The 20,146-nt window shown below is 56.2% G+C and overlaps 1 protein-coding gene across 1 annotated transcript in view; it reads right to left on the bottom strand.

Annotated features, from left to right (window-relative positions):
- The window catches only part of CNGB1 (cyclic nucleotide gated channel subunit beta 1), a gene marked incomplete at its 3' end in the record, with an annotated part of 56,533 nt that overhangs the window by 33,105 nt on the left and 3,282 nt on the right, over window positions 1-20,146 (bottom strand). The window contains exons 4-16 of the mRNA XM_082677209.1: window positions 19,421-19,541; window positions 19,274-19,319; window positions 19,045-19,081; window positions 17,361-17,436; window positions 17,122-17,161; window positions 16,587-16,746; window positions 15,428-15,503; window positions 14,119-14,155; window positions 8,340-8,499; window positions 7,305-7,373; window positions 4,998-5,030; window positions 832-925; window positions 142-178 (exon numbers count right to left, since the gene is read on the bottom strand). Coding sequence (XP_082533335.1) covers window positions 142-178; window positions 832-925; window positions 4,998-5,030; window positions 7,305-7,373; window positions 8,340-8,499; window positions 14,119-14,155; window positions 15,428-15,503; window positions 16,587-16,746; window positions 17,122-17,161; window positions 17,361-17,436; window positions 19,045-19,081; window positions 19,274-19,319; window positions 19,421-19,541 — 986 coding nt within the window. The remainder of the gene's footprint in view (window positions 1-141; window positions 179-831; window positions 926-4,997; window positions 5,031-7,304; window positions 7,374-8,339; window positions 8,500-14,118; window positions 14,156-15,427; window positions 15,504-16,586; window positions 16,747-17,121; window positions 17,162-17,360; window positions 17,437-19,044; window positions 19,082-19,273; window positions 19,320-19,420; window positions 19,542-20,146) is intronic.

Here is a 20,146-nt window from a genome sequence, read left to right on the forward strand (position 1 = left end):
ACAGAATGGGTTTTGCCTGAGGATGGGATGGGGCAGGGGGACGAGTTGAGAGGGACAGGAGGAGGGTTTGCCCCTGTACCCTGGCTGCCCCCAGCCTGAAAGCATCCTGGACATTCTTATGCAACCCCACCACACGCCTACCTCCTGAGCTGGCGGCCACGGCCTCCTCCTGCAGCTCCTGCAAAAGATAAAGAGGAAATCGAAGCTGTGACCATCAAGCCCTGTCCTAGCCCTAGTCCAGCCCAGCCCCTGTGGGGGGACCTACCCTCAGGATGGGCCCCAAGACTAGCCCGTTTGGTCATACCCTCCAACTCACCTTCTGGGGCGTCCAGTGCACATAGGAGCCCCAGGCCCCAACACCTGGACCTGTCACATATAATGAGGGGAAATTCTCGGGCAGCCCTCTGCGCGTGGGGACAAAGCAACTGAAGCAGCCACCGTGGCACTCTCCACCCAGCACCGCACTTCACAGCGTAGGACTGTATACAGCACTCCAGGGAAGGGTTTTTAGCCCCATTTTACAGAGGTGGCCAATGAGGCCCAGAGTGGGGAGGTGACTTGCCCAGGGTCACACAGCCACGTGAGGACTGGAGTCTAAGCCCACTGCTTCCCACCCATGGCCGTACCACCCGGGGCCCTTCCTGACACCATCTGACCCCTGCTACAAGCAGGGCCTCACAGCACGCACCAGCCTGCTCACTTCTGTCCCATGGGCATCTCATGAGCCAAACCCCGCCCCTGTAAGCAAAGGGGACAAGGCCCAGCCCCTTCCGCCGACTCCAGTCCAGGCCTCTGAGGTAGCCCGGCCGCCAGCCTGGTGCTGTTCGGTACCTGGTGCGAGGCGCTCTGGCGCTCGGCTCCACCTACTCCACTCTGGTCCTCGCCTCCCTGCGCCACCAGACAGCTATCCAGCAGGACACTGTGACTGCGAGGGGGCAGAGGGAAGGGCTGGGGTTAGGGGTGTTAAATGTTTCCTGAACTGTGCTGAGTGCCAGGCTCTGTGCCAGGAGCTGGGGCACAAAGACGCCTAAGGATAGGTCCTCGCCCTCTTGAAGCTCCCAGCACAGGCAGGTGGCAGATCTCACATCCTGCTAACAAGTTCCCAGTCTGAGTCACACCTCTGGAGCAAGTAGCTATGAAGGGCACAGCACAATTCTGCCTAGGAAGGAGGGCTTCCCAGAGGAGGTGGCCTGCGAGCTGGGCATAGGTAGGGAATAGTGTCCAGGAAAGGGGAACAGCAAGTGCAAAGAAAATCACGGAGGACGGTTTTGAGGAGCTGTCCTTTAGGGGCTGACCAAAGGGCATTGTAGAGTGTTCAAAATCTATGCCCAGCATTTCCCCTCTGAGAGTCTCCAGGCAACCTTGGGGATATAGGCAGAGCAGGGAGTATGAGAAAGGTGAGGCACAGAGAGGTCAAGTGGCCTTGCCAAAATCACACAGCAAATGGTCCCACATCACACAAACCTTGGACACAGACCCTGGTTTTTTCCATGCCATGAGATCAGAGCCACACTGCAACTGCTGAAGGTTTCAGCGGTCCCTGGCCCAGGCAGAGGCATACATGAGTGACGGGGGCCGGGGTGAGACTACAGGAAGGAGAGAAGAACCTGTGCCCATCTGAGTCAGCAACCCCACTCTGCTTGGAATGGGAGTCCCGTGGCCAGATCTGCTGATTTTCAAGAGGAGCCTGAACTACACATTTTAAAGGGGGGACCTCCCCATCTCTAGATGCTGATAATTAATCCAAATGAATAGATCTATATTAACATCTGTATTATCTATATTAATATCTATATTAATATGTCAATATCCAAAAGAGCCTGTCTCCAGACTAAATTGGGCCCTGAGATGCCTGTGTGCAATCTCTGGGTTAAAATGATGGCTTGGGACCAAGGGCTAATGTGATTTCTGTGGTTAGAATTAGATTCTGCTTCCTAACGGCCTCACCCCATGCCATGGACCACTGTTGCCAAGGGGCTCATGGAGGATGCCCTTTGGCATCCGCTGCCCAGAAAACCTGAATTCCCCATCCTTTACCCAGAGGGCCAAGTCTCAGCCCTCCTGAGGTGGGTGAGGAGATGGGGATGGAATACAGCCCAGTCGGTTTGGAGCCAGCAGCCTGGGAGCAGGAATCAGCCAGCAATCATATTGTCACAGCAGCTCCCAAGGGCTGTGTGCCAGGCGCCGGGCCAAGCACATGGAACGCACAGCGTCTCACCAAATCCTCACCCAAATAAACCCGAGAGCCCCGCTATGACGGATCCTATTTGAGCTCAGAAATCGGAGGCTCAGAGAGGCCAGATGGCCTGTCCGAGGTCACACAGCCTGTACCAGGTGAACCTGGATAAAAGATGGGTGTCTCTGACTCTAGCACCAAGTCTTTAATTCTCCACTGCCTGCCTCTGAGTGTCTGCACAGCCCCAGGTGACGTGGAGGAGTGAGGCGAGTGTTTGGAGGATTCAAGCACCTAACTCACTTTATTTCTCTCCATTGCATATGTATTTCCATTGTGAGGGGCCTGAAGTGTCAGTCACACTCTCTACCCTGCCCAGGAAGACACAGCTTTTCTTAAAGAAAAGGGCATATTATGACTTCCACAGGGCCTGGGCACTTCAGCCTTCACGGGCCCCTTCCTCCATAAATATATTTTTAAAATTCCATTTTGTGACTGCATTCATATGAAGATTAATATGTTAATATTATATATTAAAATATTCTCTTCCAACTAAAAGTTCATTTTTTGGTCTGATTTTGAAAGAAATTAAAATGTTCTTGGGGGCCTCTCAAAGTATTACAGGAACCGTGCCTTCCACACCTGACAGAGAAGTCGGCCCTTCCTGGAAGGGTGGGATGGGCTTGTGATGCGAGGGGCAGACTGGGTTCTCCTTCCCTGGAACAGATGCAGGGGCCTCCTCGGTTCTCAGAGTGCAAAGGCCCAGGAAATGAACTTCCCACAGTCCCAGTCAGAGGCTTCCTGGCGTCTTGCTCATTCTAGAATCCGGCCTGGAAAGCAAGTCCCCGGGAAGCCTCCGTTTGCTTATCTGTCAAATGGGTAGGACTCATCCAGCCTGTACTGCACAGACTGGCTTATTTGAATGAGGTCAGAAGGGCCAGTGAGAAGCTCATGGAAAAGTCAAAAAACCTCCCCATGTCCGGTGTCATCTGGGTTCTCCGTCTCTAAACACTGGTAAACAGCTTTCCTTGTCTGTAGTACTAGGTGTCCGCTTAGGAGCCCAGCCTGACCTGGGACAGAATCCCAGCTCTGTGCTTGCTGGCAGGACACCCGTGGATGTGTGGGCTGTTATCTCTGAGCCTCAGTTCTCTCATCTGTGAAATGGGATTAGCAGTAGGAGCCTTAGCACCACGTCTGGCACGGAAAACAAGTGCTAATCAGGTGACAGCTGTTATTATGACTGTTCTTGTCATTATTATTATAAATCCCAGAGGAGGCGGCCTTCTGCAGGTCTGTGAACCACCCACAGAGATTGCGGAACATTTTGCACAAACATCTCCAGCTACGGAGACACGTAACAAGCCTTACGGTGGGCCTGTCAGCCCCACCAGGGGCTGTTTGGGGACCCATGTACCCCCAAATCATGTTGCCCCTGGTTGGCAGTTTGCCTGGTGCCTGCTGAGGCCCCCTCTTGACCAGCCCAGATGCAGCGGGCCATCAACTTCTGGAAAGTTCCCAAGTTCCAGGGATTTCCAAGTAGAGGATCAGACAGACTGGCTGAGGCGGGCATCCCAGAGGTCCTGGCTCTCCGAGTTAAAGGTGTGGGGAGTAGCCGCAACGGCCAGCCCACTGTCCTCCCCCAAGTCACAAAACAGGCTGTGCCCCCAAGTTAAGGTCCTCACTGTTGCCTTCAGCAGACTCGTCACCTGGTCCCCCAGCCCCGAAAGAAGGAAGGAGGGGAGCCCTTAGGGAGAAGCAGCCACCTACTTGGGTCTCTCTGTCTCTGCTGACAAGGACGCCCGTGGTGCAGGAGTTCAGCTGGGGGCGATGACATTCATTCCAAGCCCCAGGTCGGTGCATGCCAGAGGAGGATTGGGGGAGTCCGAGCCCGGCCCCGAGCCCGTGAGGCCAGCTCTGGAGCCAGTGTGGCTCGGGTGGCAGATGAGCCACCAATCCTTCCTGCTTCTAATCAGATTGAGGGAATGTGCGGGGGGGGGGGGGGGAACTCTGCGGAAATGGCCCCAGGGAGGCCAGGTGGGGCCCAAAAGTCTTCCGTTGCTATGAAAAGCTGAGCTGTTGCCAACAGAGACCAGGTCGCTAGGCGACCATCTGCCCGTTACCAGGGCTTGTGCGTTGTCGTCAGTAACCCCTGTGCCTCCGCAAAGCTGGCAAAAGCATCCTTCCCCAGCCAGTGACAGCCCAGCCCACCTGTCCCACGCCTGACACCCTCTGGCCTTGGCCCTGGGATCACTGGCTCTGTCACCACAGGGCCCTTGTCCCTACCTGGGGCCCCGGGCCCCAAAGTGCCCTGAGTTTGAAGCTCTGGGTGAACATTGTATGAGCCTGTGTGTGCCTGCAGTGTTTGTAGGTAACTGTATGTATGCACTTGTGTCTAGTGTGGATAAGTGCAAGTGTGTACACGTGTGCCCGTGTGTGTTGCTTGTGCATGTATCAGGCCGTAAGTGCCCTGCCTACACATAAGTGTGCACATAACCCAGCATGTGTGGCTGTGTTTGTGTGCAGGTGTGTATGTGCGGTGCAGATATGTGTGTCTGTGTGTACTGTGCAGAGAACACGTGTGTAGTTAGTGTGTGTGCCTGTGTGTGTGCACGTTGGCTCACTGGCTTTCAAGTGGTATTTTAGCTCAGGAGCTGTGACATATAAAGGGATTTGCAGACCTATGTGTTGGGCATACGGGTTTGGTGGCAGAACAGCTCAGAGCTCTGCAGTCTACACAGAGGCAGGTGAAAGCAGGGGGCAAACAGAACTGCACTAATGCAGCCAGGCAGCATCTAAGGTCTTCATTTAGGGGAGGGGCAGTTACCTGTTAATGAGAGGATCCTGGCTCTGGAGAGGCCTGGAGGGTAGAATTAGGACTGGGTTACAGAAGCCATAGTTTTGGCAGAAGAAATAATTTCCTAACTCAGAGGTGCCTATGGATGAAATGGATGGCCTTTGAGAGGTTGTGAGCTCCCTGTCACTGGAGGCAATCAAGTAGCTGTGTGGCCTCCTGCTGAGGATAGAAAGATTATAGGTGAACTGGGCAAGCGCGGACTCAAAGTAGATGACACTAAGCAGGCTTCTAGCCCCCAAATCCTGTGTGGCCTCATGGTTTAACTCTTTCCTGACTGGGACTAAAAGTGACCCTCAGTAGGGATGAGAAGATGGGTGACTTTTGATGGAGCACTTACTCCACACCAGGTCCTACCGCATCCATTCTCACAGCCAGCCCTCTGACCACTCAGGAGGGGCTGTTATCAACCCCGTTTTAGAGATGTGGAGGCAGAAGCTCTGTGCCCACCTGCCACTTGCCCAGGTCACTCTGCTGAGAGAAGAAAAGCTTGTGCTCCCAACACTTGTGATGATACCTCGCCTCAGGCCATGGCCAAAGGGGCAGGGAGGAAGTGTATGGGCCGGGGGTACCACAGAGGGCAGGGAATAATACAAGGGGGATGGAGCAAGGGGACAGGTTAAATCATCTGGCCTGATCTGTGGTACAACGGCCACCACGCTGCTCCTCCTGCCTCGGTCTCTGCACAGTGCAGCTGCCAGCCTGTCACTTCCCTGCTCACAAACCTTCCACGGCTCCCCACTGCTCCCGGGAAATCAAGTTCAAGGCCTTCACGATCTGGCCCCACCACCTCCGAAGGATCATCTCCCACCCCTTCCACAAGCTACACTGTCACTCTTCCTGGGACATGCGGGCTGCTCGCGAGGCAGCAGTTCACTCCCTCCTCCTTGAGACACGTTCCAACTGGGCCTCCAGGCCTCACACCCTTCTCATTTCCCTCACCCCCCATGGGCGCCTCCCCCTCCTTGGTCCTTTCTGGTTCCTCCCCATCTCCCTGACCTCTGATCTGGCATTTTGGCCTCTCCTCCATCTACACTCACTCCCCGGGCATCTCCTCCAACCCCACTTTCATTCCGTCTGTGAGATCAGACGCCCATCTTTACATCTCTGGTCCAGCCTCTCATCCCCTAACTCCACTCAGGCATCCAGCCATCTGCTCATCACCTCCACGTGCATCCACCTCTCCCTCTGCCCTTCTGTCCAGCCCACGTTGCTCAGAATCACCTCCCTCTTAGTGGTTTCTTTTCTTATTATTCAAATATATTTGACATATAACATTTTATAAGGTGTACAACATGCTGACTGATACATTTGTATATTATGATACGGTTGCCATTGTAGCGATAATGACCATTCTATCACATCCCCTAATTACCATTTCTTTTTAGTGGTGGGAATAATTAAGATCTAGTTCTTGGCAAGCTTGATTGTAACTTTTAGCGTTTTCTGAGCTCCATTTTTAAGCTCTTACTGTAACTGAATTCTTTGGTGTGTTTTGATGTTGAAATTTTTATGGATGTGGATACAGAATCAACCATTATGGAAGATAGAGCAGAATCCACGGCAGCCTTAAGGGGCATCAAAGGCAGCCACTGGGGACCGACTGTTGGGGAGGGTGTGAGGGATGGAGACAGCTCTGCGCCTTGGCTCTGTTAGTCACACGGGAGAGCTGGGCGCCCACTGCATGGGTCAGCGCATCCTTCCATGCATTCAGCCAACACTGATTTGGTGCCTACTGTGCTAGGCACTGTTCTGGGCTCTGGAGACATGGCAGTGAAGGCAACAGACAAAAATCCCCACCCCGGGGCTTCCCAGGTGGCGCAGTGGTTGAGAGTCCGCCTGCCGATGCAGGGGACGCGGGTTTGTGCCCCGGTCCGGGAGGATTCCACATGCCGTGGAGCGGCTGGGCCCGTGAGCCATGGCCGCTGAGCCTGCGCGTCCGGAGCCTGTGCTCCGCAACGGGAGGGGCCACAACAGTGAGAGGCCCGTGTACCGCAAAAAAAAAAAAATCCCCACCCCGTGGAGGTGCATTCTACCTCTGTACGTGTGAGTGTGGGTGGCGTGGAGGTGGTCGCTGAGTATTAGGTACTGTGAATCTCAAGGTCATTATGAGCACAGTGGGGTCCCCCAGCACCGCCTCAGCCTTTCTGGTCAGTGTCCAGCGGAAGTGGGCACGGAAGAAAGAGAGGAGCTTCCGTGAGTGGCAGAAAGCACCCTGACCCCAGAAGCCCTGGCAGCCCCTCCCCGGGCCATCCCTCAGCCAGGGGCACGGGTCCTTACTCAGGTTCCTCCTCCTCTCCGTCCTCCTCCTCCTCGTCTTCTTTCTCCTCTTGAATCTGAGGCAGCTCCCTGAGTTGAGGTCAAAGGCAGGAGGTCAGGTCGCCTGTAGCTGTACCCCGAATCTACCTCCTGACCCCTATTTTCAGTACGATGGACTGTGACCCGCCCCCCAGAGACCAGACCTTAACTCCCCACCCAAGACTTTACCTGGGGAGCCCTGCCTGAGCAGCCCCGGCTTCTCTCTAGCAACAGAGCTCCCTCACTGCATCAGGAGCTGGTCCCAGCACCCAGCTGTCCTGGTGCTGACCCTAGGTCAGTCTCTGATCCTCCCTGGACCTCAGTTTCCCCATCTTTGCAATGGAGGTCATAGGCCTGAGGACCTGAGGCCTCCTGGCTTGAGCAGCTATCACCCAGCTCACAGGTGGGAACTAAGATGGTTCAGCCCCTGTGGAGGGTGACCCAGACATCACTACCATGGTTACACATTCCCTTCCCCGAGGACCTTGCAACTCCCTCTGGAAATGTGTCCTGCAGGGGGTACACACATGCACATGCAAGGACATGTGGACAAGAGTGCTTGTCGCAGAATTGTTTATAGTAATAAAATTTTGGAATCAACCTAAAGGCCATCAAGGTTAAATACATTCTGGCATATCCATAGGATGGAATACTATGCAGTTGTAAAAAAAAATGAGGATGATCTCCACGTACTAAATGTGGAAAGATCTTAAGGTACGCTGTTGAATGAATGTAGCAAGGTGCAGATAGGTCAGTGCATGCGATATGCTATCTTTTGTACAAAAAAATGAAGGGAATCCATGCTCATATATGCTCAGATGGGCCCTGGAAAGGTACAGAAGATGCTGGCAGCCACTGTGCCCGTGGGGAGAGGGATGCGTGTCTGGCGGGAGGGAAAGGGAGGAAGAGGCAGACTTGGGGCCCGCTCTACGCCCTTTTATACCTTTGGGATTCTGTACCGTGTGCCTGTTATCTTCCCAAGCACTGTTGTTTTTTAGGGCTTTCTCTGGCTCCCACCTGGGCATCTGCTCCACCTCCTCGCTCTCCTCTTCATCAGCTGGAGCTGCCTCTGAGCCCCGTGGGCTGCTGACCTCCTGGTACTCATACTCCTCCCAGTGAGGGTCAACATCTTCTAGGATGAGACTGGGCTCCTCGTGCTCTCCCGGGAGGATGCTGACTACAGGGGACACAGGGTGAGGGGGAGACTGGGCCTGGGCCTCTCGCATCACCTTGGTCATCACCAGCTACACGCCAGCTCTCAGCCAAGCAGCAGAAAGGGCACCGCTATCAGTGGGACCGTTGACAGCCAGGTCAGTGCTAAAGTGATGGGCTGAAGCCCCCCGCGATCGCTCATCCTGTCTCCCTCCATTAGTTTTCCCTCTCTTTTTCCCCTTGAGACAGAGCTTCAGTTACAGTTAGTCTTGTTTCTCACTGGAGCCTCCTTCTTGGAGGTTTGTGCAGAAGCAGAAACTATGCTTCCACCACAGTATTGCAGGTGATGCCAAGAGACCCAGGCTCGAAGTCCACCCTGCCACATCCAAGTGCAGTGGCCTGGGATGTCCCGAGGGATGCAGACAAAGCTTGCCCACCACCTGTTCTCTAGATGCCGCCCCCTGGTGACAGCGTACTACATGCCCATCATCTCAGAACCTCCTTCCGGGAGTCTAGGAAGACTTCCTCCTGGACTAGAGGCTCCAACCTCCAAGGGAACTGAACTTGACTTTCTCGTGGAGGTGGTCTCACTTTCAACCTTTCTCCACGTACCCTGGTCCCTGGCAATGAAAACACTGTGGGGCTGTGACCTTGGCAGAAGTGGGTGCAGGGGAGTCTCATCAGGAGCCTTAAGCCCACCCCAAGACAGGAGAAAGGTGGAGATTGCCTGGTAGCAGGGGTTCCCAAAAAGCTCCAGCAGTCTTGGTGGCCTTCAGGCCAGGCATGAGTTACTAACGGCGACTTTAAATGGAAGCTAGCCTCAAGTCTCATCCTTTGACTTTGGAAGTTATTGTTCATGGTGTAGACTAATAATATTAATAATAGTAATGGTAATAATAACAACACCAGCTACATTTATTGAGCATTTACTATATGCCAGGCCCTGTGCTAAGTGATTTACATGGACTAACTCAATCAGTCCTCACATCAACCTTTTGAAGTGGGAATAACTATTACCCTCATTTTATTTTCCCTCTTTTATATCTTATTCCCCATTTTACAGGTGAGCACGCTGAGATGCAGGTTAATACCTTCTTTTACGGGGTTCTCCCCACGTGCCAGGCATGAGGCTGTCTGCTTTCCAAGAGTCACCTCACTCCCCACTCCTGCCTCCTGGCTTCCAGGTACCGATGTCATCCAGCCTCACAGAGGACGCTACTGCCTGGCCTCCAGAGGAGCCTCCCACATGCTTCCTGAACTACGGTCCTGGCTCCCCCATCCCTACAAGCAGCCCTGGGGTTTGACCAGGGAGGATCCTCCAACTGTGGCCCTGAATCCATTGGTGGGACATACATGTCATAGGTGTGTGTCGTTCTATGTTGCCACCCAGTAATGTTGCAGTGTCTTCATCCTGATCAGCCGCTGAGGGTTCAGGTTCCTGCCTGACATCCAGGTGACATCCAGGGGACAGAATATCCCCTGGCCTGTGAGCTCACGAGCTTCCACGGCAACGTTGCCGGGTAAGAACACTACTCTCCTCCATTTTATCGACCAGAGAGGATGAGTGACTTGTCCAAGGCCACACAGGATGCTGGAAGCAGTGCCAGGTCCCCTGACTCATTGCCCTGGTGCCATCCCAAGTGACAAACACGCCCCAGGAGCGCCTCCCTGCCATTGGCGGCCACTGCATAATGGGCGCTGGAGGCTGTCCTTACTTGCATCCTTGCTTTCCCTTGCATTAACCCTTTCTTTTTAGGTACTAATTAGCGAGTGGGCATTTTAGAAACACTTCCTCCTTTCATCTTTGTGCCACGCCTGTCCCCATTTTACAGCCAAAGAAGAGGATGGTGCCGGAGGGTACGAGCCAGGAAGGGCAGGCAGGGGATACCAATCCCTGGGCAGGGCCCTTCCTCCCGTGGAGCTCCCAGCCCTCTCTGCGGGCATTTGATTCACAGCTCTCCCGGCTTTTCCAGGGTCCACCCAGGTCACAGATGGGGCTACGATGCACCACAGGTGCTCAAACTCACATGGAAACTGCTGTTCCGTCCAGGGCTTAAACTTCCCCCTGGAGCCCCTCACGGGCACAGCATCCTCTCTGCCAGCCTGGCATGGCCCTCAGGGCAGCTGAATAGGGCTCTGACCCCAGCAGTGCAGACCAATAGCCCCATATGGGGAGGAAGCTGCTGTTTCTAGGAGCAGCAGGCAGGAAACCCAGGAGCATGGATTCTAGGCCAAGGCCCCCGCCCGGTCCCTGGGCTGCTGGCAAAGCCCAGGCCTTGACTCGAAACCCCCATCCTCCCTGGCAGGCCTAGGTCGTGATACCCACTCCCTCTGCCTCTCCCCGGTCCAGAACCACATCTTCTCCCATCTGACCCCCAAAGCACTAACTTCTCACTAACTGGTATTTCTCAAATCATGGTCCTTGCCGCTACCCCATCATCAGAATCATCTGGGGAGGTGGGTGCTTCTTGAAAATGCAGATTATCAGGCTCCCACACTCTTCAAATTGAAAGGTCTGGGCATGGGACATCCTTCACAGCTCCCCCCAGATGTGGCCTCAAGTTCAAGAACCCTTGTGTCCATTGCGTTCTCTGCCTCCAATGCTTGCTCAGCCAGGGAGTAATCTTGGTCAAGTCACTGCCCTGCTCAACCACCTTCAATGGCTCCCCACTGCCTACAGCCTCGTCCCCCAACATCAGGCCCCAACTCTTCTAGTTTTACCTTCTGCCTCAAGGACTCTGGGCTCCAGATTAGCTGCAGTGCCCACACTCTCACCTCCTGGCACATGTTCATTTTATTACGTCTACCAGCTTGCCCTCCCCTCCCTGCCAGTTTGAGACCTCAGGGGTCTCAAACTCCAAGGCCTATGTAGCCAGGGAGATGGTGCATGTGGGTAAAGCGGAGGGTGCCACCTGCCCTCAGGTGGCAGCTGCCACTCAGACCGTCCTCACAAGCACAGCGCGGGACCATTACAGCTCGATCTTCCCAGTTTTCAAGAGAAGCCAGATTTTTCTATGCAAAGCCACCTGATTTTTAAATGTTGACAACTAATTCTAATTTTTAAAATCACGCCTTGCCCCAAATGAAGACATCTGTGGAGCCAGCTGGGACCCAGGGCAACTGGCTCAGGACCCCTGGCTAACTCCTTCCGGCAACCCCAATACCACGGGCCGTATGAATCCACCCACTTCTCAGACCTAGATTCTCGCTTTAGCCTTATCTGAAGCAATAATATCATGCGATCACAGGTTTGATGTGCTACCGTATGCTTTTTAATGTCAAGTAAAGCACGTGCCGCTGTCCACTGGTAGTCCCCGACTCTTTGAGGCGGAGAACATAGCCGAGCCTAAGGAGATCCTCTTTGGGGAAAAACTGTGTCCCGGGGGGGCGCTGAGTGTGCCAGGCACCATGCTGAGGCTGCGCCCGCGGGCTTTCCCGCAGCCTCTGGTGGGAAGTCCTCCTGCTGTCTAGCCTAAATCCCACAGGCTGCCCTTGGTTGGCCTTCCCCTTGCTCTGGTGGAGAGGGGCCAACTTGGTCTCCGAGAGGCAGTTCTGGGACTGGATCCCCCTCACCCTGCCTGGGATTGGGGGCGGGAAGCAGGGGGTTCAAGGAGGGTAGGGGGGTCAATGTCCACCTCATCCCCCTGCCCTGCAGGTCTTCTCTTCAGGGAACCCTTCTTTCCTTCCATCCGTCTGTCCATTTGTCCATCTGCGCTCTCCCAGGCTCCCCTCCCTTTTGTTTCAGAGGCCTCCAGCTGCAGCCACCCCTGAAACAAAGGAGAAGAGAGAAGCGTGGGTGGCGGGGTGGACAGGCGGAGGGAATGAATGAGCGAAAGGATGGGGAGACTGGGGGACGGAGTGGGGGCGGGATACGCATCCCTCACCCCTCAGGGTCACCCTTGTGGTGGGTTGAATAGTGTCCCCCCAAAAAACGTATATCCAAGTCCTATCCTCTGTTACGTGTGTGACCTTATTTGGAAATAGGGTCTCTGCAGATGTCACTAGTTAAAGATCTCAAGATGAGGTCATGCTGGATTTAGGTTTGGCCCTAATCCAATGACTGGTGTCCTTATAGAAGACAGGAGAGGGAGACTTGGCAGACGCAGAGGAAGAGGCAGAGATTGGAGGGCAGCTAGATGCCACAGCGCACCAAGGATGGCCAGCAGCCACCAGAGCCAGGAGAGAGACCAGGCACGGTCTCCCACTCAGAGCCCCAGAAAGAAACAACCCTGCCAACACTTGGACTCTGGGCTCCTGGCCTCCTGAACCGCGAGAGAAGACACTTCTGCTATTTGAAGGCACCCTGCGTGGTCCTTTGTTACGGCACCCCCAGGAAACTGACACACCCCGGGGCTGAGCCCGCCCCGGGGCTGCCCCAGGCCCCACCATGACCCGCACGCTCCAGGCACGCAGGGAGGCCCTGCTACAGCTGGCTGAGACCTGCCTCCTTCCAGAGGAGCAGGGAGGAGGGTGAGAGGGCTGGGGGCTCCGTCCTCAGCGCTCTCAGCGGCCCCTGGTAGGAGGGTCGCGTGGATGGCTCTGTTCCAGGGAAGGTTTTCCACTCCTCTAACCTTGGCCTGGCTGAGCAGCTGCTTCGCCCAGGGGACTCTAGTCACTGCTCCACGACAACTTGCTTTGTGACCTTGGACACGTCTCTGCCCCTCTGCCTTCCCCAACAGCCATAGGCGGCCCGCGCTGGGCCCTCCAGGGTGGCCACGAGCTGGAGACTGAGCGAGCCCTGCTCTGAGCCTCCCCTTCATGACGCTGTCACGATTATACAAACCCCGTGACACCCACACCCGAGCTCCACAGCTGGCCAGCCTGTGGTGGCCGCCCATGTCAGAGCGCTCGTAAAAGCCACCAGTGGCCCAGCGGGCCTGGGGCTGGCAGCCCTGGGACACCCGAGGCCCACGGTCCAAGGGCCTGTGTCCAGGGTGGAATAGGGCCACTGCTCCCAGGCCTTAACTCTGCTCTGCTCACCCTCAGCGCTCATCGCTGGCCTGGCACATAGCAGCCCTCCATGAGCATTTGTGAATGGATGAATGAATGAATGCCCCATACACCACATGCCTTTCCAGAAGCCATGAAATGAAGGAAGAGCAGATTTGGGGTCCTAGCCCTCCCCTCCTGGCCTCAGTCTGGGCCCAGTCCTGGTGCACAGCTGGGATAAAAGGCAGCACACATACCCCACAAGGGAGGGGACGCCCTCCCAGCTCAAGGGACCCAGTCCCCCCAGAGAAAGCCCATCTCCCCTCTCTCACCCCACAATCAGGGACTCTGCTTAGCCAAACCCACTGGCCCAGGGGGCTGTGGGGAGTTCTCACTAGGGGCTCCTAGCAGGAAAAGGGGGCCCATCCAACTTGACCTCAGAATTATTTTTTCTGGATAGAAGCTGGAAGGCAAGCCAGGTTCCTGCCCATGTGTGCATCCCCCCACCCCCGGCTCCCAAGAGGGGCCTCCAGCCACCATCTGGCTCTGGGCCGGGCTCTGGTGACCTGGCCAGGCTGACCTGAAGTAGGGCCTATAGAACATGGGGCTCTCCCAGCTCCAGGTCCGGAGGCTCTGCCTGCCCCACGACCCGCGCACGCTCAGACCAAGCATCCCCATGGAGACACACACGAGGACCCACGAACGTGTCACTTACTGCTCTGCACGTCACATGTCACAGGGGAGTCAGGCTCCTGTATGGGGAGAAAAGGAGAAAATAACTGCTGTGGACTCCTCACCGGCCTCCCTGCTTCCATCAGCCCTCCCGGCACACGCAGGAGCAACGGGGTTTCCTCACGGCTCCCAGGACACTGCAGAAGATCCCGTCCTGCTTCTTCCCTCCTGCCTCAGAGGTCACCCGCTCCTCCAGTCACTCCGCCACCAGGGTCACCACTTGCCTCGTCCCACCTCAGCTCCTTTGCCCAGGCTGGGCCCCTGCCTGGAATGCCCTCTCTCTTGTTATCTATGTATGAAAAACCTCTCCCATCCTTCCCTGGAGTGTTGTCTCAAAGTTCCATCTGCACGAAGGCCTCTCCCCGCCAGCACCACACCATCCCCCCACAGCCCCATCCTCAGGGATCGCCCCCTCAGTGAGCACATCTTCATCCACTGATCGCTCCTGCCACTGGACACCCCGCTTTCCTCCTGTTGGGGAGCTCCAAAGCTGAGCTTCCTCTGCCACCCACAGAGGCCATGAACGTGGAGCCTGCAGGCTCAGCCCACAGGGAAGGGACCCTGAAGCTTCCTGTCCACCTCCTACTGCAGGGGGACTGCGATCCAGGCCTCCTGCCCCCGAGTTCCAGGTGCTTCTATGAAGATGGCCAATTGTCTCCAAGAGTGAAGGGCCAGGTGGGAGGTTCTGGGAGAGGGAGAGGTGGGGGAGGCCCTGCTCCTCCCACCCACCCATGTGGGAGCTCTAGGTCGTCAGAAATGCACACAGGGCCCACTGGCTTCCTGAGAGCCCCACTTCTTCCCAGAACACTCCGGGCCTCTCTTGTCTCTGGGCCTTTGCACATACGGATCCTCTGCCTGCACGGCCCTTCCTACACCACCCCCTTCACTTTCACCCACCCTCTTCCTCCTCCCCCTCCCCCTTCAGTTCTCAGCTTGCAGGCCACTTCCACTAGGAAGTCTTCCTTGATGCTCCTGGGAGGCTCCTCCTCTGCACCCCGCATCCTCTCTGCCCGCCCCCCCGGGAAGCACCTCCCCCACTGACTGTGACCACCTGGCAGGAGGGGCTGGGCCAGCACTTGTCAGCCCTGTGGCCACAGTGACCAGACAGTGTGTGTGGAATGTGTGTGAGCCATGCAGACAGGCGGGCTGGGTGGGCTGAGCTCCAGCTGCGGGCTCCCTTCTTCCTTCTGTGCCCTCCCCTCCCACCCAGGGACCATTCCACCCTTGCCTGAGCTCCCAAGACGCCTCCAACCACCACTCAAGGCCCCCGCTCCCCCCAGCCCAGCACCGACCTGTTCCCCAGCCTTCCCACGGACCACTGGCTGCGGCAGGGCCATCTCCAGCCGGTGCAGGAGCCACGCCATCAACCTGCAAAGGGGAGAGAGAGAGTCAGATCCCTCCCAAGGCAGGTAGCAAGCTCACCCGAAGGTGGACCGGAACCCAAGCCCCCGGCCCTGAAAACCACTGCCCCATCCCTGGCCTCCCCAGGAAAGCCTCTGGCTACTGTTCCGACCCCAGCAGGTAACTCTGTCCCCCCCTACCCTCCCTGCCACCCCCAAGGTGCATTTCAGGCCCCTCACACACTGCCAGGGCGGGAGCACCTAGCAGTACCTATCCTGATTTTATTTTTTTCATTTTTATTTTTTTAATAAATTTATTTATTTTGGGCTGCATTGGGTCTTTGTTGCTGTGCACGGGTTTTCTCTACTTGTGGCGAGCGGGGGCTACTCTTCGTTGCGGTGCGCGGGCTTCTCATTGTGGTGGCTTCTCTTGTTGTGGAGCACGGGCTCTAGGCGCAGGCTCAGTAGTTGTGGCACGCGGGCTTAGTTGCTCCGCGGCATGTGGGATCTTCCTGGACCAGGGCTTGAACCCATGTGCCCTGCATTGGCAGGCGGGTTCTTAACCACTGCGCCACCGGGGATGTCCCTATCCTGATTTTAAATGCATGTACCACTTGGACCAACAACTCCACTTCCTCCGATTTACTTGCACGTGAACGCAATGATGCCTGTACAGCGCTATTAACTGCAGCAAAAGTGGAAACAAACCTGAATGTCCACTGAATGCTTAAATAAAAGCTGGTACATCCGTATAACATACTATGCAGCCGTTGACAGAATGGAGCAGACCTCTATGCATAAAACCACCTCTGAGTTACGTCTTTAGGTGAAAAAAGTGAGATGAGGAACAGTATCTAGAGTTTGCTGCTGCCGGGTACGTGAGTTTAAAGGAGAAACGTGCTCAGAGCTTGTCTACGTGTAGGAAACAGCGCGGAAGCAGGAGAAGCTGCTGATGCGAATGCCCGGGGAGGGCGCGCTGCAAACCCCTTTGAATTTTCTCTCAGGTGCATGTGTTACTTTTCTAATTTAAAAGACTCATTTGGTGGATGCTGGGCTGGGGCCACGCACTGAGTCTGCTGCTTGTGGGAGGAGAGGCGTTTGGGAGGCTCACCTGGCAGGGTCCTGGGTGGGCGGCAGGGAGGAGGCCTGGATGCCGGGCTGGGGCTCTGGAGTCAGCTCCTCCTCGGGCTTCGGGGGGACAGGAGCAGGCAGGGGGGGGCTCTCCTGGGCCTGCGGCACGGGCTCCATTTCCAAGGTGGGTCCTGGGGGCTCTATGCAGCAGGGAGAGCAGGAGACTAAGGATGACGTGGTGGGGCTCCATGCAACCCCTAGGGCACAGAGTGCAGATTCAAGGTGCCAACGTGACTGAGTGGGGAGCCCCTTGGGACCACCCCAACTCCCCTCATCATCAGACAAACACAGAGCTGAGGTTCAGGGAGGGGAGGGGACTTGTTCAGGACCTCACAAGGCTGTCCCAGGCTACTGGCTTCCCAGCCTGGACCAAGGAGGGGGTTTTAGGACTCCCACAACAGCCTGCTCCCTGCAAGCACTGAACTCCGCCCCGAGCATCCTTCAGGCCCCAGTTGTACCCCCAGCCCAGTCTGTGACCATCCCAGGCAGCCCCTTCCCAGGTTCCCTCCCTGTACCTGGACCCAAGGCAGCATCTGCAGGCTCATCTCTCCAGCCCTGCGTCGTAAACAGGAAGTGACGTCAGGAAAGACGGTCAGGCGCATTCCCTGCCCTGGCCAGCCCCGCCCACCCTTCCCCTGAATGCCCTGCCCCTCTTGCAGCCACTCGGTGGGTCCCAGGGGTGAGGACAGCCTGCTGGAGTAGGTAGGCACTTCCTGGGTGGTCAGCTGCCTGCTTTCCCTTTGCCTCGACTTACCTCGGAGGTTTTCGGAGGCTGAGGCAGCATTTTCTCCAGATTCTGCTCAAGCCACCTGAGCAGCCAGGGCCCGGGCCTGAAGAGGGGCCAGAGGTCAGCCGAGCGGCCTCCACGAGTGCCCAGCCACGCTGTCCTGACCACCTGCTGGGGTCCCAGGCCTCGAGCAGCCCTTCCTCAGCTCCCATTCTGCATACTGGGGACCTTGGACTGGATACTCTTAAAGGGCCTCCAGGGTGGGGGACTTCCACCAACCTGAAATTCTGACCCAGGGCTGGACCAGGTTCTGGAACAACAGGCCCAGCCTTGGCCTCCTGGGCACAGATGAGAACGGGGGCTGCCTGGGGACCTGAATGCAGCCTGGGGGCCTCCCTGTGACTGGGACAGAGAGCTCTGGCTTCATGGGTATGTGAGCAGTGTGGTCGCACAGGGCCCCATACTTAAAGGGCCCATTTTTGGTTTAATGCTCTATCGTCACTGTCTTAAACTCTTAATAATTTTTTTAAAGGAGTCCTACATTTTCATTTTGCACTGGGCCCCACCAATTATGTAGCTGACCCTGGGACAAACGTTGGGTCCCCAGATCCATCTGACCTCCAGGCAGCCCTGTCCTCTTCAGGGAAGCTCTATGCTCCCAGGGGAACCCATCCCCCATATACGGCCCCCAAAAAAGCTGGCAAGTCCTTTGGGTGCCCTCATCCTAAATCGTTTTACTGGTCTCACAAGTCAGTGGAGTGGCCCTGGGGACCCATGACCAGGGCAGCCTCCAGGGAACTAAAGAAATAGACAGCAAACTGGAGCAATGGATGAATGAATGGAGTGTGTGATCGTACATATTCATTCATTCATTCATTCATATATTCATTCATCCCTTCTGTGCTGAGTCCCCTTTGTCTGGCAGGCACTGTGCTGGGCACCAGGGCGTTCAGCAGTGACTGAGACAAAAGCTCCCGTGCTCAAGGACCCGACAGTCTAATGAATGAATGAGGGAAGGAATGAATGCGTGGGGTGAATGGAGATGAAGGCGTGACTCTGAATTTCCAGCAGAGACAGCAAACTGGGGGCTTCAGGTTTAGTGCGGGAGCTCACAGTGTTTTTGAAAACTTTTCAATTCGTTGGCAACATCTAAAAATTAAGGATTATGTAAAAACCTAAATTTCTAGCTTCTCTTGAAAAACTGGAGGATCTGGCCACACTGGGTCAGCACTCCTGCAGGGCAGAGGGAAGTGGAGTTCAGTGGGGCCCCTCTCTGGAGAGAGACGTGGGCTCCCCCGTTTGCCACAGTTCCCATCCAGCCTGCCACCCGCCTCGGTCAGCTCTGAGAAGTCTGAAGCTCTTGCCAACAGTGAGACCAACCTGGGCACTCCAATGTCCCCCACGGTAGCCCAGGCCCTGCTTCCGGGCTTCACACGGCACCCACCTACTCGAGGCCCATCTCTGAGGAGCTCATCCATGCCTTCTCCCATCCTCAGAAGGTGGCCCCCACCCGGGGATCTCTCAGTAATCAGCACAAAAAACCTTGAGCAGCACCGAACCCATCGTTCCGGTTTTGTGGATGAGAAAAGTGAGGTTCAGAAGAGATGAGGGGCATGTCCAAGGTCACACACAGGCGGTGGTGGACCCTGGGCTCTGGGCATGCTGAGCCCACCACACACACTACAGATGGGGCTCAAGGATGGGGACTCACCCGGTGTCTTGGGCCCTGGGGGCCTCACTGTGTCCATCTGCAGAAGAAAGGAAGCCGGTCAGCAACAAGAGGCCTGCCCGGAGCTCCCCGGTTAGCCCAACTCAAACCCAGGTTCGAACCCAGGCCGAGTCAGATGAGAAGCTCTGGCCCCGTGGACTCACCCCAGGGAGCAGGGCCCAACCAACAGTCCCTGAGCCCACCCCTAAGCCATCCTGCTTCCTGGCCTTACCTGAGCCCCCAGTGCTGCAGTGCCCAAGGATCTGTCCTCCTGCCTGCTGGGACAGACAGACAGACGTGGGCAGAGAGTCCAGGGCCATCAGCCTTCCTCCCACCCTTTCCCCATCCGGCTTGCCTCAGCTCCCGGCCCCAGTAGTACCTGAGCTGGACCCTCCAAGCCAGCAGCGGTGCTCTGGGCAGGCCTGCCACTGTGGACGGGCTGCGGAACGACCTTCTCCACACCCTTTCTGAGCCAGGTCAGCACCCGGCTGCTGGGACCACTGAGAGACAGAGATACCGGCCTGCCCTCAATGTCCCCAGCCCCTCTCTGGTCGGCATGGCAGTGCACAGCATCCTAAAGAACTTGGTTTGAACCCCAAACCTCTATCTCCCCACTGTGACATTTCAGACACATCACCTCCCTCCTGGAACCTCGTGCCCCTCTCTGGAAAATGGGGGATGCCAACCCTTGGTGCCATTCCAAGCCCACCGCCATCAGATACTCAGTAAAGGCATCACCGTATCACCCTGCTGCCCCATTAGCCTGGCCCCAGGGGGCCCCTCCTGCACTCAGCACATGTCTTGTGCTCTGAAAGGGTTGAGAGTTTCCTGTGAGGTGTTTCCTTGTGATGGAGGCTAGTCAGCCTAAACATGAGGGTCACAGACTCACCGTCTGAGGCCAGCCCTCCACACCCTCTGCAGACACGCTTACTTGGATAAGTACCAAGGGTCTAAACTGTCTGAGCTATCTGGGAGATTTCATGGAAAAGTCTGGATTTCTGTCTTCATTGGGAAAATCAGAAGCTCTGGCCACACTCAATCTGCGTTTCACCCAAGCGCTGAGAAACCTCTGGTCCCCCCGCTCCATTTCTCTTGGTCACATGGT

Source organism: Grampus griseus, assembly GCF_964374135.1.
Source record: "Grampus griseus genome assembly, chromosome: 19".
Lineage (NCBI taxonomy): Eukaryota > Metazoa > Chordata > Mammalia > Artiodactyla > Delphinidae > Grampus > Grampus griseus.